The sequence below is a fragment of the Capricornis sumatraensis genome, chromosome X (assembly GCF_032405125.1).
Source record: "Capricornis sumatraensis isolate serow.1 chromosome X, serow.2, whole genome shotgun sequence".
Taxonomy (NCBI): Eukaryota; Metazoa; Chordata; class Mammalia; order Artiodactyla; family Bovidae; genus Capricornis; species Capricornis sumatraensis.
The window spans coordinates 3,284,224-3,310,333 of NC_091092.1; the positions used below are offsets into that span (position 1 = coordinate 3,284,224).

Here is a 26,110-nt window from a genome sequence, read left to right on the forward strand (position 1 = left end):
TCAAACAAAGACTGGTGATTCGTTTCTTACATGATAGTATACGTTTCAATGCCATTCTCCCAAATCATCCCACTCTCTCCCTCTCCCACAGAGTCCAAAAAGTCCATTCTATACATCTGTGTCTCTTTTGCTGTCTCACATACAGTATTATCATTACCATCTTTCTAAATTCCATATATATGCATTAGTATACTGTATTGGTGTTTTTCTTTCTGGCTTACTTCACCCTGTATAATAGGCTCCAGTTTCATCCACCTCTTTAGAACTGATTCAAATGTATTCTTTTTAATGGCTGAGTAATACTCCATTATGTATATGTACCACTGCTTTCTTATCCATTCGTCTGCTGATGGACATTCTTATGAGTTTGAAAACTGTTGCTCAAGACTCACATATGCAGCTGCTTATACACCATTTCTGAGTGCTTTAGTTATTTGTTAAAATAGTTTGTAATCATTATTGTTGTTTGATATCAAAAAACATAGAAGTGAAAGGACTAAAATCTAGCAAGAAGATGTAGTAGTACCTGTGACAATTATACTAATAATAGAGGGTCAAAAAATGGGTGATACTTTCTACTGGGGGAAGGGGTCAGGGATTCTCACTTTAAAATCTGATTTTATGTTTCAAAAACATTTCAAAAACATTGGGCTTCCCTGGTGGCTCAGATGGTAAAGAATCTTCCTGCAATGCAGGAGACCCAAGTTCAATGCCTGGGTTGGGAAGATCCCCTGGAGAAGGAAATGGCAACCCACTCCAGTTTTCTTGCCTGAGAAATCCCATGGACAGAGGAGCCTGGTGGGCTACAGTACATAGGGTCGCAGAGTTGTACATGACCGAAACAACTTAGCATGCATGCAGGCACACTGCTGCTGCTACTGATAAGTTGCTTCAGTTGTGTCCGACTCTGTGCAACCCCATATATGGCAGCCCTCCAGGCTCCCCTGTTCCTGCGATTCTCTAGGCAGGAACACTGGAGTGGGTTGCCATTTCCTTCTCCAATGAATGAAAGTGAAAAATGAAACTGAAGTTGTTCAGTCGTGTCTGACTCTTAGGGATCCCATGGACTGCAACCCACCAGGCTCCTCTGTCCATGGGATTTTCTAGGCAAGAGTACTGGAGTGGGGTGCCATTGCCTTCTCCATGCAGGCACACTTGCTTGTGTAATTGAAAGTTCAAAGGTAAGGTAGGATTCAGGTGTAATTTGAGGCTTCAGGTATGATTTGATCAGTGATTCTCAGTTCTGATCTTTTAAAGTGTGTTTTGTCCTCAGGTTGGCTTATTTCATAATGGTGAAACAGCTAATGCAATTCCAAGCTTCAAAATACATATTTTCGAGACCCCTCCCCTCAAAATACTTTTGTCACAGCAATTCCCCCTACTTGAGCTGGCTTAGGTTACATGCCCTGAACCAAGGATTCTGGACACAGGGTGAAAGTGAAAAAGTAAGTTGCTCAGTTGTGTCAAACTCTTTGTGATCCCATGGACTGAGCATTTCATGGAATTCTCCAGGCCAGAATACTGGAGTGGGTAGCCTTTCCCTTCTGCAGGGAATCTTCCCAACCCAGGGATTGAAAACAGGTCTCCCGCATTGCAGGCAGATTCTTTACCCACTGAGCCACAAGGGAAGCTCAAGAATACTGGAGTGCGTAGTCTATCCCTTCTGCAGGGAATCTTCCCAACCCAAGGATTGAAAACAGGTCTCCCGCATTGCAGGCAGATTCTTTACCCACTGAGCCACAAGGGAAGCCCTAGAAAACTTATGATAGGTATAAACTGGAAATGGGATCTGCTTTACTAAAGCAGAAAGGCTCAACAGGGGAGAATTTCATGTCAGAAATCTTGGTTCTGAGTCTTGCTTTATTGATTCAAATTGGGTGTCTTTGTATTTCATAGTAATGTGTTCAACCATATTTTTGAGCTGTCTTATTTCAAAATCAACCTCGCATGGGATGTTGGTTTAATATAAGTCTGTCTTCTTGATTTTATTCTTACCCAGATCTTTGATTATAACCACCAAGGTCTGTACTAGGATCTATCTGCTATTGCGATGATCTGTCTAAAAAAACAAAAATCCTCCTCCCCCTCCACCAAGAAATAAAAGTCAAAACTCTAATGTTTGTTTCTAGAAACAATTGTTCTCTAGATCCTTTCTGAGATAGCAATGTCAACATACACACAGACAAGATTTTTATTGCAAGGTAATTATTAAATTTGCTATATTTCTTTTTTTATTTTTTGGAGGTTAATTACTTTACAATATTGTGTTGGTTTTGCCATACATCAACATGAATCCACCACAGGTATACACGTGTTCCCCATCCTGAACCCCCCTCCCTCCTCCCTCCCCATACCATCTCTCTGGGTCGTCCCAGTGCACCAGCCCCAAGCATCCAGTATCATGCATTGAACCTGGACTGGCGATTCATTTCATATATGATATTATACATGTTTCAATGCCATAATTTGCTATATTTCTTTAAAAATAATGTGAAAGTAGCTTTTATAAGTGGAGAAGGAAATGGCAACCCACTCCAGTATTCTTGCCTAGAGAATTCCATGAACAGAGGAGCCTGGTGAGTGGCTGTCCACGGGGTCACACAGAGTCTGACATGACTGAAGCGACTTAGCATGCATGCATGCGTTGGAGAAGGAAATGGCAACCCACTCCAGTATTCTTGCCTGGAGAGTCAAATCCCAGGGACAGAGGAACCTGGTGGGCTGCCGTCTGTGGGGTCACACAGAGTCGGACACGACGCAGCTTTGGTAAGAGTGCTTTGTAGAAACACTGCTTTTTCTATTTATTTTTATTATATTTGTTGGTGTTATAATTTTTAACAATAGGTGTTAAAATTTTATTTTTAACAATAGGTGTATTTTTATTATCAAAATGATGTAGGTAAAATAATATGCATCTACATCTTTCTTTTTAACTGAAATATTATAATCCATTTCAAAACTGGGTCAGTTTATTTCAAAGTATCTGAAAAGTGATTAGAGTAAAGGCAGCAAGATAATCTAATGTAAATTCAACACTCTGGTTTAAGGATATAGAATGACTAATTTGCATTATACAAGGGGCCTTAAAGAATAACTAGCAGGGATGAAAATAAAAAAGGAGGAAAAGTAAACAAGAGCATTATTATGCAGACATTTATGAACAATTAAGCATAATCATAGCTAGGGAAATAGCTTTCTGTTTGCTAGAGATAACCACTCTAAACTCTGAAACATAATACTTTCAACACTTACATGACGGTTTATATTACAAGCAGAATGAAATGCAACACCCATGCACAATATGATAATGAGAAGCAAAATAATAACAATGTCCATTACTAATGTACTTCTTACCAATCAAAGGAAAGCTGATTGAGAAATAATCTTGTCACAAGGATGTAAAAGACAAAATATATTTGAAAGATGTAGTTTTTCATTGAAAAATTTCCTCAGATGTCACTCTTGCTGTATGCTTCAGAAGACAAAGTTGAAGGTTCCAGTTGAATCAAATTATCAGAGTTTACAGACTGTCATCATTTCATACACCAAACAACCACTGACTTCAATTAGAATCATAATAGTCAAAACCATAGCAGGATATGACCCTCATTCTTTTTGTTCTTGACAGTAGATTTAATGACAATATATTTAACTATCAACTCAAAGGCAATAAATAATCACACTTTTATGGAACTGTATCACATAGACAATTTATAAAGATATGTTGATTTTAAAATGAATTTACATCCTTTCTTTTCATCTCTATACATAAGAATGTACAAATATTAAGTATAACTGTGAATGGACTTATTTTCCAGAGCTAGCAGGGCCTCAGTAGCACTACCTTTTTAAGAGAATAACTTTCTAAGAGAATTATATTCAGATTCAAAATTTGATGATTATAATCTACTTACACTTTTTTATAATGGGCTATTTATTGAAAATAAGGAGATTTATCAAGCTAACAACAGTATTTTTCACAGAGCTAGAACAAGTAATTTCACAATTGTATGGAAATACAAAAAACTTCGAATAGCCAAAGCAATCTTGAGAAAGAAGAATGGAACTGGAGGAATCAACCTGCCTGACTTCAGGCTCTACTACAAAGCCACAGTCATCAAGACAGTATGGTACTGGCACAAAGACAGAAATATATATCAATGGAACAAAATAGAAAGCCCAGAGATAAATCCACACACCTATGGACAGCTTATCTTTGACAAAGGAGGCAAGAATATACAATGGAGAAAAGACAATCACTTTAACAAGTGGTGATGGGAAAACTGGTCAACCACTTGTAAAAGAATGAAACTAGAACACTTTCTAACACCATAGACAAAAATAAACTCGAAATGGATTAAAGATCTAAACTTAAGGTCAGAAACTATAAAGCTCCTAGAGGAGAACATAGGCAAAACACTGTCCAACATAAACCACAGCAGGATCTTCTATGACCCACCTCCCAGAATATTGGAAACAAAAGCAAAAATAAACAAATGGGATCTAATTAAAATTAAAAGCTTCTGCACAACAAAGGAAACTATAAGCAAGAGGAAAAGACAGCCTTCAGAATGAGAGAAAAATAATAGCAGATGAAGCAACTGACAAAGAATTAATCTCAAAAATATACAAGCAGCTCCTGCAACTCAATTCCAGAAAAATAAATGACCCAATCAAAAAATGAGCCAAAGAACTAAACAGACCTTTCTTCAAAGAAGACATACAGATGGCTAACAAACACATGAAAAGATGCTCAACATCACTTATTATCAGAGAAATGCAAATCAAAACCACAATGAGGTGCCATTTCACACCAGTCAGAATGGCTGCTATGTAAAAGTCTACAAGCAATAAATGCTGGAGAGGGTGTGGAGAAAAGCAAACCCTCTTACACTCTTGGTGAGAATGCAAACTAATACAGCCACTATGGAGAATAGTGTGGAGATTCCTTAAAAAACTGAAAACAGAACTGCCTTATGACCCAGCAATCCCACTGCTGGGCATACACATGGAGGAAACCAGAATGGAAAGAGACACGTGTACCTCAATGTTCATCACAGCACTGTTTATAATAGCCAGGACATGGAAGCAACCTAGATGTCCATCAGCAGATGAATGGATAAGAAAGCAGTGGTATATATACACAATGGAGTATTACTCAGCCATTAAAAAGGATACATTTGAATCAGTTCTAACTAGGTGTATGAAACTGGAGCCTATTATACAGAGTGAAGTAAGCCAAAAAGAAAAACACCAGTACAGTATACTAACACATGTATATGGAATTTAGAAAGATGGCACTGATGACCCAGTATGCGAGACAGCAAAGAGACACAGATGTACAGAACACTCTTTTTGACTCTGTGGGAGAGGGAGAGGGTGCGAATTTGGGAGAATGGCATTGAAACATGTATAATATCATATAAGACACGAATCACCAGTCCAGGTTCAATGCATGATACAGAATGCTTGGGCCTGGTGCACTGGGATGACCCAGAGGGATGGTACGAGGAGGAAGGTGGGAGGGGGGTTCAGGATGGGAAACATGTTTATACCCATGGCGGATTCATGTTGATGTATGGCAAAACTAATACAATATTGTAAAGTAATTAACCTCCAGTTAAAATAAATAAATTTATAATAAAATAGATTAAAAAAAGAATCATGTACAGTAAATTTTTCTTTGCTTAATGGGAATTCAACCAAGTAAAGAACAAAATGTAAACCATTGCTCAAAAATGTAACTGTTATTTAAGTTCACAAAAAGGTACATAATGATCATTTCCACTCTTAGCTACCAGTCAACCACACAAATGAGAATACATTAAAAGGCAGTTACCTCTTTGATTTGGTGCCAGAGAAAACTTTGCCATCTTTTAAATAACAAGTTCTGTCTGTCTCAGGCAAAATGCTGTTCATTGACACAAATATAGGTTTTGAATTGATTGACCTGCTTATGTCTTAATAATACGTTTTACCAGGTATATTTATCAACTATCTGGTCTCACCAGAGAAACAGCCTAAGATATTTTAGGATATCTTTAGTTTACTGTGTCTTAAAAATCCCATTACTCTAAAAACTAAAAATTAATGTAACATAAAGCAGAATATTCACCAGAACTCATAAGACAATGACCTAAAATGGACGTCTTACATCAACAGGTATTTTTAGGCCAAATCATTGATGAATGGCATTTATGGAATACCAGATAGACATCAGGTGGTTTTAATAATGCACAACTATCATTATCATCTGAATGGTCTAGCAGTTTTCCCTACTTTTTTCATTTTGAGTCTGAACTTGCTAATAAGGAGTTCATGATCTGAGCCACAGTCAGCTTCTGGTCTTGTTTTTGTTGATTGTATAGAGCTTCTCCATCTTTGGCTGCAAAGAATATAATCAATCTGATTTCGGTATTGAACATCTGGTGATGTCCATGTGTAGAGTCTTCTCTCATGTTCTTGGAAGAGGGTGTTTGCTATGACCAGTGCATTTTCTTGGAAAAACTCTATTAGTCTTTGCCCTGCTTCATTCTGCATTCCAAGGCCAAATTTTCCTGTTACTCCAGGTGTTTCTTGACTTCCTACTTTTGCATTCCAGTCACCTATAATGAAAAGGACATCTTTTTTGGGTGTTAGTTCTAGAAGGTCTTGTAGGTCTTCATAGAACCATTCAACTTCAGCTTCTTCAGCGTTACTGCTTGGGGCATAGACTTGGATTACTGTGATATTGAATGGTTTGCCTTGGAGACGAACAGAGATGATTCTGTCGTTTTTGAGATTGCATCCAAGTACTGCATTTTGGACTCTTTTTTGACCATGATGGCAACTCCATTTCTTCTGAGGGATTCCTTCCCACAGTAGTAGTCATCTGAGTTAAATTCACCCATTCCAGTCCATTTTAGTTCGCTGATTCCTAGAATGTCGACGTTCACTCTTGCCATCTCTTGTTGGACCACTTCCAATTTCCCTTGATTCATGGACCTGACATTCCAGGTTCCTATGCCATATTGCTCTTTACAGCATCGGACCTTGCTTCTATCACCAGTCACATCCACAGCTGGGTATTGTTTTCGCTTTGGCTTCATCCCTTAATTCTTTCTGGAGTTATTTCTCCACTGATCTCCAGTAGCATATTGGGCACTTACTGACCTGGGGAGTTCTTCTTTAAATATCCTATCATTTTGCCTTTTCATACTGTTCATGGGGTTCTCAAGGCAAGAATACTGAAGTGGTTTGCCATTCCTTTCTCCAGTGGACCACATTCTGTCAGAACTCTTTATTACCAAATTCAGACTCAAATTGAAGAAAGTAGGGAAAACTGCTAGACCATTCAGGTATGACCTAAATCAAATCCCTTATGATTATACAGTGGAAGTGAGAAATAGATTTAAGGGCCTAGATCTGATAGATAGAGTGCCTGATGAACTATGGAAAGAGGTTTGTGACATTGTACAGGAGACAGGGATCAAGACCATCCCCATGGAAAAGAAATGCAAAAAAGCACAATGGCTGTCTGGGGAGGCCTTACAAATAGCTGTGAAAAGAAGAGAGGTGAAAAGCAAAGAAGAAAAGGAAACACATAAGCATCTGAATGCAGAGTTCCAGAGAATAGCAAAAAGAGATAAGAAAGCCTTCTTCAGCGATCAATGCAAAGAAATGGAGGAAAAGAACAGAATGGGAAAGACTAGAGATCTCTTCAAGAAAATTAGAGGTACCAAGGGAACATTTCATGCAAAGATGGGCTCGATAAAGGACAGAAATGGTATGGACCTAACAGAAGCAGAAGATATTAAGAAGAGGTGGCAAGAATACACAGAAGAACTGTACAAAAAAGATCTTCACGACCCAGATAACATCTGCTGGATCATTGAAAAACCAAGACAGTTCCAGGAAAACATCTATTTCTGCTTTATGGACTATGCCAAAGCCTTTGACTGTGTGGATCACAATAAACTGTGGAAAATTCTGAAAGAGATGGGAATTCCAGACCACCTGACCTGCCTCTTGAGAAATCTGTAAGCAGGTCAGAGTGCTGCAGTTAGAACTGGACATGGAACAACAGACTGCTTCCAAATAGGAAAAGGAGTACATCAAGGCTGTGTATTGTCACCCTGCTTATTTAACTTCTATGCAGAGTACATCATGAGAAACGCTAGACTGGAAGAAACGCAAGCTGGAATCAAGATTGCCAGGAGTAATATCAATCACCTCAGATATGCAGATGACACCACCCTGATGGCAGAAAGTGAAGAGGAACTAAAAAACTTCTTGATGAAAGTGAAAGAGGAGAGTGAAAAAGTTGGCCTAAAGCTCAACATTCAGAAAACGAAGATCATGGCATTCAGTCCCATCACTTTATGGGAAATAGATGGGGAAACAGTGGAAACAGTGTCAGACTTTATTTTGGGGGGGGCTCCAAAACCCTGCAGATGGTGATTACAGCCATGAAATTAAAAGACGCTTCCTCCTTGGAAGAAAAGTTATGACCAATCTAGATAGAATATTCAAAAGCAGAGACATTACATTGCTGACTAAGGTCCATCTAGTCAAGGCTATGGTTTTCCCAGTAGTCATGTATGGATGTGAGAGTTGGACTGTGAAGAAGGCTGCGCACCGAAGAATTGGTGCTTTTGAACTGTGGTGTTGGAGAAGACTCTTGAGAGTCCCTTGGACTGCGAGGAGATCCAACCAGTCCATTCTGAAGGAGATCAGCTCTAGGATTTCTTTGGAAGGAATGATGCTAAAGCTGAAACTCCAGTACTTTGGCCACCTCATGCGAAGAGTTGACTCATTGGAAAAGACTCTGATGCTGGGAGGGATTGGGGGCAGGAGGAGAAGGGGCCGACAGAGGATGAGATGGCTGGATGGCATCACTGACTTGGTGGACATGAGTCGAAGTGAACTCCGGGAGTTGGTGATGGACAGGGAGGCCTGGCGTGCTGCATTTCATGGGGTCGTAAAGAGTCTGACACGACTGAGTGATTGAACTGAGCTGATCATTATCATCATTGTTATTTCCATTAGTAATTATTAAGCCCTTATATGTACAAACCCTATGCTAAATTGTATTCTTGTTTTTAGTTTTTATGTTTTTTCTTGTTTCATTTAATTCCCATAAATACTTTGTGAGGTAGGTATTATTATCATATATATATAGATAGATAGATAGATAGATAGATAGATGTGTGTGTGTGTGTGTGTGTGTGTGTGTGTGTGTGTGTGTGTAAGAAAATCGAGTCTTAGAAGGATTAAGTAACTTGTTCAAGGCCATATATCAAATGTTGAAGCCTGATTTTAAATCCGGGAAATTGGATTCCAAAACACAAAATTTTATTTTATTTTATTTTACCTCATCATTTTTATTGGAGTATAATTGATTTACAGACTTTCCAGGTGGTGCTAGTGGTAAAGAATCCACCTGCCAGTGTAGGAGACAGGGATGTGGGTTTGATCCCCTGGTCGGGAAGATCCCCTGGAGTAGCGAATGGTACACCACTCCAGTATTCTTGCCTGGAAAGTTGGGCAGAGGAGCTTGGTGGGCTACAGTCCATGGGGCTGCAAAGAGTTGGACACAATCGAGAGATATTAAGCATTCACACACACATAGTTGATTTACAATGTTGTGTTATTTCAGGTGTACAGCAAAGTTAATCAGTTATGCATATACATATATCAACTCTTTTTTAAGATTATTTTCCCATATAGATCATTACTGAGTACTGAGTAGAGTTCCCTGTATTTTACAGTAGGTCCTTATTGCCTACTTTATATATAGTAGTGTGTATATGTCAATCCCAATCTTGTGATTTTCTCTCTCCCCCTTTACCTCCTGGTAACCATAAGTTTGCAAAATACAAAATTTTAAACAATATACTATAACTACTTACTATCAAAGATTCTACAGTGTAGATGAGGAGATGATATACGCACTGGTTGCTTGAACTAAAAGTATTCAAATTAATGTTTTCCTTTTCTCTTCTATGACACAAGTACTTTCAAACACAGTTGCTGCTACCTAAAATGTATCTCAAATCTGTCTGCTTCTCTGCATCCCCACTACCATCATCCTGACTAGGTGGCTTCTACCTTTTCTACTTCCATACCTTCATAACTGGTCTTTTTGCTTCCACTTGTACTTTTTTAGCATTAAAGCTAGCATCTTATTAAATAAGGAAATACTAAAACCATTTGAATTACAATCAAGAATAGGCAAAGATGCCCACTACTTCCTTTATTATTCAGCACTGTACAGAGGTATCACTCAATGCAACAAAAAAAGATAAATTAATTAGAGGTAATAATAACTGAAATTAAGAACTTCTTAAGGTAGTCAAACTCCTTAAGGTAGAGAACCCCTTGTAGCTCAGTTGGTGAAGAATCTGCCTGCAATGCAGGAGACCCGGGTTTGATTCCTGGGTCAGGAAGATCCCCTGGAGAAGGAAATGGCAACCCATTCCAGTATTCTTGCCTGGAGAATCCCATGGACGGGGAGCCAGGCAGGTTACAGTCCACGGGTCGCAAGAGTCAGACACAACTTAGTGACTAAACCACCACCACCAAGGTAGTTAAAAAGTAGAAACTTTCAGGTATAAAATAAATAAGTCCTAGAGATGTGATGTATAGGTGACTACAGTTAATAATACTGTATTGCATATTTGAAAGTTGCCAAAAGAGTAAATTTTTAAAGTTCTCATTACCAAAAAAAAAAAAAAAATTAACTACGTCCAGTGATAGCTGTTAACTAGATGTATGGTGGTGGTAATTTTGCAATATGCATCAATGGAAACATCAAATGATTATGTTATACACCTGAAACTAATATAATGTATGTCAATTATACTTCAATTTTAAAAAAGAAGAAAAACTACCTGTATTTGCAGATGATATGATAGCATATACAGAAAAACTTGGAGATTCAACATTAAAACCAAATAAAACCAATAAAATAGTTCAGTAAAGTAGTAAGATACAAATTCATCATATAGAGTTCAATAGCCTTTAAAAACATAAACATTAACAGATAGACAAGATAATGGTAGAGAAATTCCCAAAGGGAAAAAAAAAAGATGAAATAACTTAGGAATAAATTAACATGAAATCTGCAGATCTCTATAAGGAAAATTTTAAAACATTCCAGAAAACTTCAACAAAGTATGCTCAAGCAAGTTAAAAAAAATACCCTTTTTCCTGGTTAGAACATTTCTAATAGTTTTAACAATTCTCTCAATGTTAATTTATAAAATAAAGGCAATCCCAAGAAAAATATCAGGGAATTTTTCTTCTTTCCTTGAGTCAAGTTGATACTAAAATTCATATGGGAAAGTAAAACGCAAAATTAGAGAGCTAATACTGAAAAAGCAAAACCTAAAAAAGAGGCTCCCAGGTGGTGCTAGTGGTAAAAAAAAAAAAAAAAAAAATCTCGCCTGCCAAGGCAGGAGATGTAAGAGACGCAGGTTCAATCCCCAGGTCGGGAAGATCCCCTGGAGGAGGACAGGGCAACACACTCCAGTATTATTACCTGAAAAATCCTGTATAGAGCTTCTCCATCTTTGGCTGCAAAGAATATATTCAATCTGATTTCTGTGTTGACCATCTGGTGATGTCCATGTGTAGAGTCTTCTCTCGTGTTGTTGGAAGAGAGTATTTGTTATGACCAGAGCGTTCTCTTGGCAAAACTGTATTAGCCTTTGCCCTGTTTCATTCCGTACTTAAAGGCCAAATTTGCCTGTTACTCCAGGTGTTTTTTGACTTCCTATTTTTGCATTCCAGTCACCTATAATGAAAAGGACATCTTTTTTGGGTGTTAGTTCTAAAAGGTCTTGTAGGTCTTCATAGAACCATTCAACTTCAGCTTCTTCAGCGTTACTGCTTGGGGCATAGACTTGGATTACTGTGATATTGAATGGTTTGCTTTGGAAATGAACAGAGATCATTCTGTCGTTTTTGAGATTGCATCCAAGTACTGCATTTTGGACTCTTTTGCTGACCATGATGGCAACTCCATTTCTTCTGAGGGATTCCTGCCCACAGTAGTAGATATAATGGTCATCTGAGTTAAATTCACCCATTCCAGTCCATTTTAGTTCACTGATTCCTGGAATATTAACGTTCACTCTTGCCATCTCTTGTTTGACCACTTCCAATTTGCCTTGATTCATGGACCTGACATTCCAGGTTCCTATGCAATATTGCTCTTTACAGCATCGGACCTTGCTTCTATCACCAGTCACATCCACAGCTGGGTATTGTTTTTGCTTTGGCTCCATCCCTCCATTCTTTCTGGAGTTATTTCTCCACTGATCTCCAGTAGCATATTGAGCACCTACTGATCTGGGGAGTCCTACTGGGTCCCTTCTCCAGTGGACCACATTCTGTCAGACCTCTCCACCATGGCCCTCCCATCTTGGGTGGCCCCACACTGTATGGATTAGTTTCACTGATTTAGACAAGGCTGTGGTCCATGTGAATCAATTGGCTAATTTTCTGTGATTATGGTTTCAATGTGTCTCCCTTCTGATGCCCTCTCGTAACACCTACAGTCCATAGGAACACACAGAGTCAGATGCCTAAGATATTTGTTATCTGACCCTTTAAGGAAAAAGTTTTCCTGGCATAGTATAGAAGGCAACAAAGGAGGATTTCTTTGCAACTCAGAGATAGGCAAAGCACTCTTATATAGTATATAAAAAGCACAAATCATAAAAAAATCAACAAATTGTAACTCATAAAAATTAAAAACTTCAACTCTTTGAAATACTGTCCAGAAAATGAAAAAGCATGCCATATATAGGGGAAAAAAGATTTACAATTCACTCATCTGTCATGGGATTTAGATCCAGAATGTATAAATACATTTAATACTAAAAAGAAAGAACACAATAAATTATGACATTTTGAGAAGACTTCAGCAATAGAAGATATGTACATAAACAATTAGTCCATGAGAAAATGAAAACCACCATTCGTCATCCAGGATACGAAAATTAGACATACAATAAAGTTATGAAATTTATAACAGCTAAAATTTTCAAAAGATTGACAATGCCAAATGTTGAGAAGGATGTGGAACAACTGAAACTCTGTACATTGCTGTTGGGAATGTAAAATGGTATAACTTTTGGTAACAGTTTGACAGGACTACATGAAGTAAAACACATACTTACCATACGATGCAGCAATCCCACTCCTAAATATTAACATTAACTAAATTAAAGGAAAACTCATGTCAATACAAAGACTTCTAAGTGAATGTTCATAGCAGCTTCATTCCTAATAGCTAAAACTTGGAAATAATCTAAAAATCCATTAACAGGTAAATAGATAAAGAAACTGTCATAGAACTGTAAATTGGAATGCAAGTCATAATAAAGAGGAGCAAACTAATAATGTAAATGTGTATGAATCTAAAAATATGCTTAGTGAAATAAGTCATACAAAATAATAAGTACTGTACAATTTCATTTATATGAAATTCTAGGGGGAAAAAATGAACCTATGGTTACAGAAAGAAGGTCACTGGATGCCTATGGCTAGGTTTGGAGAGATATGAGTAGAAAGAGAATTTCTGAGTTATGAGAAAGTTGTATATTTTTTGTTACTGTGATGACTACACAGGCATTGCTGTGGTTCAGCCTCTAGCTCGTGTCAGACTCTTTGCAACCCCATGAATTGCAGCACACCAGGCTTCCCTGTTCTTCACCATCTCCCAGAGTTGCTGAAATTCATGTCCATTGAGTTGGTGATACCATCCAACCATCTCATTCTCTGTCATCCCCTTCTCCTCTTGCCTTCAATCTTTCTCAGTACCAGGGTCGTTTCCCATGAGTCAGCTCTTCATATCAGGTGAACAGAGTATTGGAGCTTCAGCTCTAGCATCAGTCCTTCCAATGAATATTCAGGGTTTATTTCCTTTAGGATTGGCTGGTTTGATCTTGCATACACATATGTCAAAACTCACCAAACTGGCATTTAAAACATACATTACTGTCTGCAAATTGTACCTCAAAAAAGTTTTTTTTTTTCTTTTTAATGCATATAAGCAATTCAGTTCAGTTCAGTCTTTCAGTCGTGTCTGACTCTTTGCGACCCCATGAACAGCAGCACACGAGGCCTTCCTGTCCATCACCAACTTCTGGAGTCCACCCAAACCCTTGTCTATCAAGTCGGTGATGCCATACAACCATCTCATCCTCTGTTGTCCCCTTCTCCTGCCCTCAATCTTTCCCAGCATCAGGGTCTTTTCAAATGAGTCAGCTCTTCAGGTGGCCAAAGTATTAGAGTTTCAGCTTCAACATCAGTCCTACCAAAGTGGCCAAAGTATTGGAGTTTGAGCTTCAATATCAGTCCTACCAATGAACACCCATGACTGATCTCCTTTAGGATGGACTGGTTGGATTTCCTTGCAGTCCAAGGGACTCTCAAGAGTCTTCTCCAACACCACAATTCAAAAGCATCAATTCTTCAGCACTCAGCTTTCTTTATAGTCCAGCTCTTATATCCATACATGACCACTGGAAAAACCATAGCCTTAACTAGACGGACCTTTGTTGACAAAATAACGTCTCTGCTTTTTAATATGCTGTCTAGGTTGGTCATAACTTTCCTTCCAAGGAGTAAGCTTCTTTTAATACAAATTGGTTAATATGAGTGACATGAAGACAAAGTTTCGGGATCTTTTTTTAGGCTTACTTTCAGAGAAATATAGGAAATTCTCAAAGGAAACTCCATTAGCAAAGACTAAGCGAACAGATTGCCAGGAAAATACCCTCATGGGAGATTCTCAGGAATAAGCTTAGAGGGAAGTTGACAAATCCTAGACAGAGCAGACTCTGTTGACCTCCTATCTAATAGCATTCCCTTCCTACTTGCTGCTAGAATCAGAATTTAATACAAGAATCCTACCCCTCCACCATGCAACTCAAGGATAAGTCCTAAGTTATTTAATCTAATTCCAATGATCTCTTAACTCTGGCCAAGATTTGATTCATAGCTGAGCATGTTATTTCCTTTTGGCTGATGAGAGGCTTCTTTTGGTAAAGAAATCTTTCTTCTTAAAAAGAGACCCAAGGAAAAATTATTTCATTGGACATTGTTCTTTCTGGGGCAGCCATGTTGTGACCATGAGGGAAAATAGCTTGAACATAAAAAGCTAGCACACTGAAGACATCAGGAATAAAAAAGGAAAGGACTAGAGTCCTTGATGATGTCACTGAACCAATATAATGACCTAAGGAATGATGCTAAAGCTGAAACTCCAGTACTTTGGCCACCTCATGCAAAGAGTTGACTCACTGGAAAAGACTCTAATGCTGGGAAGGATTGGGGGCAATAGGAGAAGGGGACGACAGAGGATCAGATGGCTAGATGGCATCACGGACACGATGGACGTGAGTCTGAGTGAACTCCGGGAGATGGTGATGCACAGGGAGGCCTGGTGTGCTATGATTCATGGGGTCGCAAAGAGTCAGACACAACTGAGTGACTGAACTGAACTGAACACAGTCTATAACTACTCCAAATTTCTTTTAATGGAGGAAGTAGATTTATTATTTAGCCCAGTTTGTCTAGCTTTTTCATTACTTAAAGCTGAAGGCACTCAAATTGATAACTGCACTGCTATAGCAGCCTTGGGAAGGAACTCACTAAAGAATAACTAGGTAACTCAGTGGCTGGACATTTTCCATATAGTAAATAGCAACTCAAAACTATTGATTCACATCAAATTAAGAATGAAAGGTAAACCACCATAAAGACCTAAAGTAGACTGGATTTTAATTGGCTCCATTTGACATAAACATAGCTTAAATAAAAAGAAAAACAATACTTCAAATCTATGTGTGCTCATGCAATCTGAAATGGAAAATGGAGATAATTACCCAAACAATGCACTTTTGCCTGAATTTTCTCTTCCTATTATGAAAATTTGTGAGTTGTATATGATATGTTGTGAGAGCAAGGACATGGGCACATGTGAAATGCATAAAGTAATAAAATAATTTTATTATATAATATATGAAAAGATGATTTTAACTATAAAATGCTACTTTTAATTTTATGAGTATTTAATCAGGCTTATTTATTCACTTGATTTTGCACATGTAGACACATATAATTCAATTTTATAAGTAATATAGACAATATGGATTGCTTCTAACACTTATGAAAATGTAGCTCTGCTAAATAATAGCAATCCTCACTATTTTTCATATACCCCTGACATGCAAATACAGTAACATTATACTACCTACTTTGCAAATGGAGAAATAGAGGTTACCAAAACAACAAAAAATCAACTCATCCACTCTGAAGTATTTGACAGAAATGACCAGATGGAATTCAAAACAGAATTAGAGGGTTCCCCTTTCTTCACACCCTCTCCAGCATTTATTGCTTGTAGACTTTTGGATAGCAGCCATTCTGACTGGGGTGAAATGGTACCTCACTGTGGTTTTGATTTGCATTTCTCTGAGAATGAGTGATGTTGAGCATCTTTTCATGTGTTTGTGAGCCATCTGTATGTCTTCTTTGGAGAAATGTCTATTTAGTTCTTTGGCCCATTTTTTGATTGGGTCGTTTATTTTTTTGGAATGGAGCTGCAGGAGTTGCTTGTATATTTCTGAGATTAGTTGTTTGTCAGTTGCTTCATTTGTTATTATTTTCTCCCATTCTGAAGGCTGTCTTTTCACCTTGCCTATAGTTTCCTTTGTTGTGCAGAAGCTTTTAATTTTGATTAGGTCCCATTTGTTTATTTTTGCTTTTATTTCCAGTATTCTGGGAGGTGGGTCATAGAGGATCCTGCTGTCGTTTATGTCAGAGAGGGTTTTGCCTATGTTATCCTCTTGTAGTTTTATAGTTTCTGGTCTTATGTTTAGATCTTTAATCCATTTTGAGTTTATTTTTGTGTATTGTATTAGAAAGTGGTCTAGTTTCATTCTGTTACACTGTTGGTGAGAATGCAAACTAGTACAGCCACTATGGAGAACAGTGAGGAGATTCCTTAGAACATTGGAAATAGAACTGCTTTATGACCCAGCAATCCCACTGCTGGGCATACACACTGAGGAAACCAGAATGGAAAGAGACACGTGTACCCCAATGTTCATCACAGCACTGTTTATAATAGCCAGGACATGGAAGCAACCTAGATGTCTATCAGCAGATGAATGGATAAGAAAGCTGTGGTACATATACACAATGGAGTATTACTTAGCCATTAAAAAGAATACATTTGAATCAGTTCTAACTAGGTGTATGAAACTGGAGCCTATTATACAGAGTGAAGTAAGCCAGAAAGAAAAATACCAATACAGTATACTAATGCATATATATGGAATTTAGAAAGATGGTAACAATAACCCTGTATGCAAGACAACAAAAGAGACACGGATGTATAGAACAGAATAGAGTGAGAGGGTGGGATGATTTGGGAGAATGGCATTGAAACATGTATAATATCATATATGAAACGAATCGCCAGTCCAGGTTCGATGCATGATACTGGATGCTTGGGGCTGGTGCACTGGGATGACCCAGAGAGATGGTATGGGGAGGGAGGAGGGGGAGTTCAGGATGGGGAACACGTGTATACCCGTGGTGGATTCACGTTTATGTATGGCAAAACCAATACAATATTGTAAAGTAATTAACCTCCAATTAAAATAAATAAATTTATATTCAAAAAAACAGAATTAGAATCAGAATTCAGGCACAGACTGATCTTTTGTCCTTTTAACAAGTATACTGAATCTCATTTCTTGCCAGAAAAGAAATAAAATGGGAACATACAATATACTGAAAAGCAGGGTTATTTTATCTGCAACTGCGAAAAAATAAAATATACGTTTCATAACATGTTATCTCCTAAGAAAAGAAATGACGCCAGATGAGTAAGAAGGCATTGTCCTTCTTCACTGGAAGGAAATGAACTGGCTGAGTATCAGTCTTTGAATGCTAAAGTGGCCCCTGAACAATACCTTTAAAGAGAATAAGAAGAAAGAAAGAAAGGAAGAAAGAAATAAAAAGGTATACCAAAGCAATGGGCCACATAAGCAGCCGAGAGAAGAAAGAGTCACAATTCACAATTGTGTCTGACTTATTTATGTGGGACCTGAGGCAAACTAATTTCATTTGCAGAAATGGATAAAGAAGATGTTACAGAGTCATATTACAGGGTTATTTGGAAGGAGAAATAAAGGAAATGCAATGAAAAGCAGGGCTTTATCAAAAGAAAATCAGAAGTGAAGAATTCAAAGGCCTAAACTCTTTGTGGTAAGGATACAATGGAGAATTTAGAGCTCTACCTGAGAAGACAGCACATGTAAACTGTATAACCCCTCTAAGGTTCTAAATTTAATTCTCCAAACAAAACACAATCAAAGATACATATACACAGTCACAGAGCACATCTTGCTAACATGTTTATATACAGCATAGCCAGGGCTCATCTAAATGACTGAAATGGAACAAAATAAAATAAATAAAATATCTATTTCTAATTAAAAGTTAAAATATCCTAGGAATACTAGTATTTAATGAACATATATTTTCTTAATGTTTATCTTTATACTCTGAGTTAAAACTGTGTTTCTATTTGACTCTGTTCCTCAAGCCTTGTCTCCTTCCTCTCACATAACTTCCATAACTCAAGGCCCCACTCTGACTTGAATGGTAGCTAGTGAGTCTAAGAAAGTAATTCACTCTATAGATTTCTAGTATGAATGGGATCCTATGTTACTTCCCTCTCCTCTGTTGCCCATATGGGAATCCCATTTGAATAGATGTTTCTAGATGCACTGAACTTTTAACAATGCTTGGATATCATGCACTTAAAACTGGACTATCAATGTTCAATCTTTAGCTTTCTCGTGACTTACTTTCCTGCCCTCAGGTGAGTAAAGTACCTCACAGAGTATCAGTTTTCTCTAGCTACAAAAATAATATAATAGTACCTCTAATCTAAAGTTGTTAGAATTCAATGAGATAATATATGTAAAAGCTTTGCAAAAATGGTAATATACTATACAGATATAACGCATTATTGTTCTCCCCAAGCCCAAAAGAGTAACTCTAACTAAAAGTGGGAATTCGAGGCTCTGAAGTAGACAGTGAGACAAAGGTTTGAGACACTTCTTATACTATACTGTGTACGGGGCAAACACACATTTCATTGGGCCTAATAATCCCTGTCCTATCCCACAGATTTTCAAATAACATGATTATATGCATTAAAAATGACTTTTTAGCTATCTTATTTGTATTAAAAATAACCTAAACTAAATATATCTTGCAGAGAAGTTATTCAGTTAGTTTCAGATACCCACCCTTATGTATGACAAATGCATAGGTCTCTGTGAGTATGTGTGTGTATGTATTAGCACTGGAATATTGATGCTGCTATAGTATTTCCATGATGCCTGAAGTGTTTATTAAACATATTAGAAACATGCTAGAAATGGTATAGGACTATCTTCTATTCTTAGTTAAATGTATTTTTCCAGCAATTGACACAATATTATTTCACCAAGGTAAATTAACTACACCTCAGTGAAATAAATAAATAAATAAAAACATTTTCCAGGTTTTATAAGTTTTCTATTTTTTTAGTGATTAAAAGCAGTTTTGTCTCTATTCACTTTCAATTAGAATCATAACCACAAATTTGAGCTCATTACTGACAAACATTCCTTGAAATCATCACAATCTGGTTTTTAGAAAGCTTTGTGACAGTATAATTCACATACTTTTGAACTACAATGCAGTGGATTTCAGTACATTCACAGATTTGTGCATTCATCACAATTGAATTTTGAAACATTTTCATCATCTTCTAAAAGAAACCTCATATCTATTAGCAAACATTCTTCATTGCCTCACAACACCCCAGCTCTAAGCAGCCAGCAACATGATATCAGTTACTAAAGCTTTGCCTACTCTGGATATTTCATACAAATGGAATTTTTCATTATGTATTACTTTGTGAATGACTTCTGTCACTTAGCGTAATGTTTTCAGGGATCTTCAGTGTTGTTTCATGTATCACTATTTCATTCTTTTTTATTGCCCAATAATATTCCATTAAAAGGACACAGCATATTTTGTTTATCCATTTATCAGTTGAAGGTTATTGGGTTGTTTCCACTTTGGGGCTATTATGAATAATGCAGCAATGAACATGTGTGTGCACATTTTTCTGGGTATATATGTTTTAATTTCTTTTTTAATATAAATTTATTTATTTTAATTGGAGGTTAATTACTTTACAATATTGTATTGGTTTTGCCATACATCAACATGAATCTGCCACAAGTATGCATGTGTTCCCCATCCTGAACCCCCCTCCCTCCTCCCTCCCTGTACCATCCCTCTGGGTCATCTCAGTGCACCAGCCCCAAGCATCCAGTATCATGCATCAAACCTGGACTGGCGATTCATTTCATATATGATATTATACATGTTTCAATGCCATTCTCCCAAATCATCCCACCCTCGTCCTCTCCCACAGAGTCCAAAAGACTGTTCTATACATCTGCGTCTCTTTTGCTGTCTCGCATACAGGGTTCTCTTTGGTATATACCTAGAAAGGGAACTGCTGGATCATATGATAATTTTATGTTAATTGTTTGAGGAACGGCCAAACTGCTTTCCACAGTGGCTGCACCACTTCACATTCCCACCAGCAATGTTTGAGGGTCCCTATTTTTCACATACTTGACATTTGTGGTCATCTTTCTTTTTTATTACAAGCATGCTAGTGGGTGTGAAGTGGTATCTTACTGCGATTTGGATTTGTGACTGACTGCATTTCCCTGATGGTTCATGGTATTGAACATCTTTTCTTGTGCTTATTAGCCATTTGTATATCTTCAGAGAAATATGTATTCAGATCCTTGGCCCATTTTTCAATTGGGTTGTTTGCTTTTTATCATTTAGTTGTAAGATTTCTTTATATATTATGGATATTATACTTTTTCAGATACATGATTTACAAATATTTTCTCCTGTGGGTTTTCTTTTCATTTTCTTGATGGCATCATTTGCACAAGAGTACTTGATTTTAATGAGGTTCAATTCCATTGTTTAATTATGTTGCTTTTGCTTACTTATCATATCTAAGAAATCAATGACTAAATTGAGGATCACAGTCCCCACTCATTTCTCTTAAACTTTGCTTTATAATATCACAGCATTATTGATATAATTTATATATTGCAAGTTAACAATATAAAGTGTACAATTAAGTGGTTTTTAGCCTATTCAATCTCTTTGTCAATTTTTTAACTAGATTGTTTGTCCTTTTGCTTTTGGTTGTAATAGTTCATACATACATAATCTGGCTACTTGGCTACTAGATCTTTATCAGATACTTCCCTGTGGCTCAGTCGTTAAAGAATCCACCTGCAATGCAGAAGACATGGGCTCAATCCCTGGGTCAGGAAGATCCCCTGGAGGAGGAAATGGCACACCACTCCAGTATTCCTGTCTGGAGATTCCCCATGGGCAGAGGAGCCTGGTAGGCTACAGTCCATAGTCACAATAGTCAGAGATTACTTAGCAACTAAACAGCCACCACTAGATCTCTATCAGATAGGTCATTTACTTTCTTATTTTGTAGGCTGTCTTTTAACTTTCTTGATAAATCTTTTGTTCCCCAAAGTGTTTAATTTTGTTAAATTAAAATAAGTCCAAATTCTTATCTAAATAAGTAAATCCATCATGGATGAGACTCTGGGCCTGTCAATCCAGGGGTAATATTCTTTTCCACTGTGGACCTATGAAATCAGGAAGCACATTATCTTCCAAAATACAATGGTAAGACAGGCATAGGCTAGACATTTCCATTCCAAAAGGGAGAAATAGGAATCAAATGGGCTACATGGTCCAAGCAAGCCCAAAACTCAGCAGGGGAAATTCCATTTGATTTCTGAGAATAATTCTCTGTGGCTCAAAACTCTGTCCTCTGCATCCATGGCTCTGCCCTTACAGTAATGTTTCCTTCATTTTCCCCCCATCTCTGTTCCTCTCAATCCAGGCTGGCAGCATTTTTTGCAAGTAAAATAATTTCCCAAAACTTATTTGTCCCATTTAATTGTACAGTGATCCAAGCCATTAGACAAGGAGACTCTCCACGGATACTTCCTGGATAACCACATATTTGTTTCTGGATTCTGCTGAGATAGTTGACTGAATCCATAAGTCACCTGTCTAATCTCTTAGCAAGTTGTCCAGCCACACACTTGGCTCTCCTTCCAGAGCACACTGTCTTGACAGGCAGAGAATTTTCCATATCACCAGGTGTTGGTGCCCTTATGTTTAATTTATCCTTCTTGCATTTTCTGTCAGCTGCAAGGAGGAAACAGGCTGATCTTTCCACACTTTGGTTATAAATCTCCTTGACCAAATATCCAAGTGCATTGTTTACAAGTTCCACTTTCTTCCCAATGATAGAACATAACTCAATGCTCTGCCACTGTATATCAGAATGACATCTCTGCCAGTGTCCAAAAACATGTGTATCATTTATATGTAAGGAGTCACCAGAAGTACACTTAATGTTCATATTTCTACTGACCATCAAGGCAACCTATGATTTTTCTATCAAGCATCTCAAAATTCTTCTAGTTTCTATTCATTACTCAATTCCAAAACCAACTCCACATTTTTACGCATGTTACAACAGCAACTGTTCTCCCTGATACCATGATCTATATTAGATTTCTAGATCTTCCATAACAAATTACCACTAACTTGGTGGTTTAGAACAAGAGAAATTTGCTCTTTCATAGTTCTGAAATCTAAAAATCTGAAAACAAGGTGGTGAAAAGGCCATGAACTCCCCAAAGGCTCTGTGGAAAATTTCTTCCTTGTCTTTTCCAGCTTCTGGAAGTCTTGACAATCTTTGCACTTCTGGACATGTAGATTTACTTCCAATCTGCATATCCATCATCACATGGCATTCTACTTTTGTATTTCTATGTCTCTTCTTCTTTTCTTAAAGGGTACCAATCATATTGGATTAAAGGCCAACCCTAATCTACTATAACCTCATCTTAATTAATTTCATTTGCAAAGGTCCTGTGCATGCAAGCATGCTAAGTCACTTCAGTCATTTCTCACTCGTTGAGACCCTTTTCAAACAATGTCACGTTCTGAGGTACTGGGAGCATCTCAGACTTAATCATATTGTTGTTCCTTTGGATTGCAGTATTTTAAAGAAATGGTCACCGTTTTGGTGCCCTGAGTTCCAAGGTGAGTGAACAAAGGCTTTTCATCAGTCTTTCATGTAGCCCCCAGAAAAGTGAGAACAATGACAATTCTATCAGTAGGAGGTTTGCTCGTATCCTTCTGAAAATAAGAACCATGCTTTCAGACTGAGAATGTGACTATTGCTGCACAGCAAAAGAATATGGAGTAAGGGCAAATAAAATGACTCAAAACTTTCCTACCATTTTAATTTGCCTTTTTCTTGGATCAGCATTTGCTTGGTTGTTTTAAATTTTGACTGTTCTCCATAGTTTATTCTGATCATTACTGCTTGAGTTTTTGATATTTCTATTGAGGAATGGGCCCTCGGAGAGACCCACATTGTCATTTTCACTGATGTCTAAAGTAATACATTTTGAGAACAAAAAGGAAGAATTTAATCTCAAATTAAATTTATGTCTTTATCACTTAACAAATGCTAAAAACAAAATATTAGTAATTTCAGTGACTAAAAATCAAATTATTTTAAGCTTTGTCTACAGCTCAGTACATTGGCCTTATTTATCATTTATCATTGCCAACAGGAGGAAATACCATGCCTATTAATAAGTGTCCTACACTGGAGGTCAATAGATAAATATTTATAATATTATTATTTTTACTTACATTCATCTCATATCCTTTATGAATTATCCTTTAGATATAAAAAATGCTAAATAAAAGAGTTTAAAATACAGTACTTGGATGCAATCTCAAAAATGCCAAAATGATCTCTGTTCGTTTCCAAGGTAAACTGCCCAATTTCACAGTAATTCAAGCCTATGTTCCAACCAGTAATGCTGAAGAAGTTGAAGTTGAATGGTTTTATGACGACCTACAAGACCTTATAGAACTAACACCCAAAAAGGATACTCTTTTCAGTAAGCGGGACTGGAATGCAAAAGTAGGAAGTCAAGAAACACCTGGAGTAACGGGCACATTTGGCCTTGGAGTATGGAATAAAGCAGAGCAAAGGCTAATAGAGTTTTGCCAAGAGAATCCACTGGTCAGAGCAAACATCCTCTTCCAACAACACAAGAGAAGACTCTACACATGGACATCACTAGATGGTCAACATCGAAATCAGACAGATTATATTCTTTGCAGACAAAGATGGAGAAGCTCTATCAGTTCAGTTCAGTTCAGTTGCTCAGTCATGTCCAACTCTTTGTGACCCCATGAATAGCAGCACGCCAGGCCTGCCTGTCCAGCACCAACTCCCGGAGTTCACTCAAACTCACATCCATCGAGTCGGTGATGCCATCCAGTCATCTCATCCTCTGTCGTCCCCTTCTCCTCCTGCCCCCAATCCCTCCCAGCATCAGAGGCTTTTCCAATGAGTCAGCTCTTCGCATGAGGTGGCCAAAGTACTGGAGTTTCAGCTTTAGTATCATTCCTTCCAAAGAACACCCAGGGCTGATCTCCTTTAGAATGGACAGGTTGGATCTCCTTGCAGTCCAAGGGACTCACAAGAGTCTTCTCCAACACCACAGTTCAAAAGCATCAATTCTTCAGCACTCAGATTTCTTCACAGTCCAACTCTCACATCCATACAGGACCACTGGAAAAACCAGAGCCTTCACTAGATGGACCTTTGTTGGCAAAGTAATGTCTCTGCTTTTGAATTTGCTATCTAGGTTGGTCATAATTTTTCTTCCAAGGAGTGTCTTTTAATTTCATGGCTGCAATCACCATCTGCAGTGATTTTGGAGCCCCCAAAAATAAAGTCTGACACTGTTTCCACTGTTTCCCCATCTACTTCCCATGAAGTGATGGGACCAGATGCCATGATCTTTGTTTTCTGAATGTTGAGCTTTAAGCCAACTTTTTCACTCTCCTCTTTCACTTTCATCAAGAGGCTTTTTAGTTCCTCTTCACTTTCTGCCATAAGGGTGGTGTCATCTGCATATCTGAGGTTACTGATATTTCTCCCAGCAATCTGGATTCCAGCTTGTGCTTCATCCAGCCCAGTGTTTCTCTTGATGTACTCTGCATCTAAGTTAAATAAGCAGGGTGACAATATACAGCCTTGATATACACCTTTTCCTATTTGGAAGCAGTCCGTTGTTCCATGTCCAGTTCTAACTATTGCTTCCTGACCTGTATATAGGTTTCTCAAGAGGCAGGTCAGGTGGTCTGGTATTCCCATCTCTTTCAGAATTTTCCACAGTTCTTTGATCCACATAGTCAAAGGCTTTGGCATAGTCAAGAAAGCAGAAATAGATGTTTTTCTGGAACTCTCTTGCTTTTTCAATGATCCAGCAGGTGTTGGCAATTTGATCTCTGGTTCCAGTGCCTTTTCTAAAAACAACTTGAACATCTGGATGTTAATGGTTCACATATTAGTGAAGCCTGGCTTGGAGAATTTTGAACATTTCTTTACTAGTGTGTGAGATGAATGGAATTGTACAGTAGTTTGAGCATTCTTTGACATGCCTTTCTTTGGGATTGGAATGAAAACTGATGTTTTCCAAGAGCTTTATACAGTTAGCAAAAACAAGACTGGGAGCTGACTGTAGCTCAGATCATGAATTCCTTATTGCCAAATTCAGACTTAAATTGAAGAAAGTAGGGAAAACCTCTAGACCATTCACATATAACCTAACTCAAATCCCTTATGATTATACAGTGGAACTTAGATACAGATTTAAGGGTCTAGATCTGCTAGACAGAGTGCATGATGAACTATGGATGGAGGTTTGTGACATTGTACAAGAGATCAAGACCATACTCATGGGAAAGAAATGCAAGAAAGCAAAATGGCTGTCTGAGGAGGCCTTACAAATATCAGTGAAAAGAAGAGAAGCAAGAAGTAAAGGAGGAAAGGAAAGATATAATCATCTGAATGCAGAGTTCCAGATAATAGCAA

The 26,110-nt window shown here is 37.7% G+C and overlaps 1 protein-coding gene across 1 annotated transcript; it reads right to left on the reverse strand.

Moving 5' to 3' along the window:
- Positions 1-1,193: 1,193 nt before the first annotated feature.
- Positions 1,194-22,942, reverse strand: LOC138071050 (craniofacial development protein 2-like). Its single transcript, XM_068962476.1, is given in 5 exon segments — positions 1,194-1,284; positions 6,254-6,815; positions 6,818-7,076; positions 10,107-10,162; positions 22,747-22,942. Coding segments are annotated over 5 exon segments (1,164 nt in total).
- Between the last annotated feature and the right edge of the window lie 3,168 nt (positions 22,943-26,110).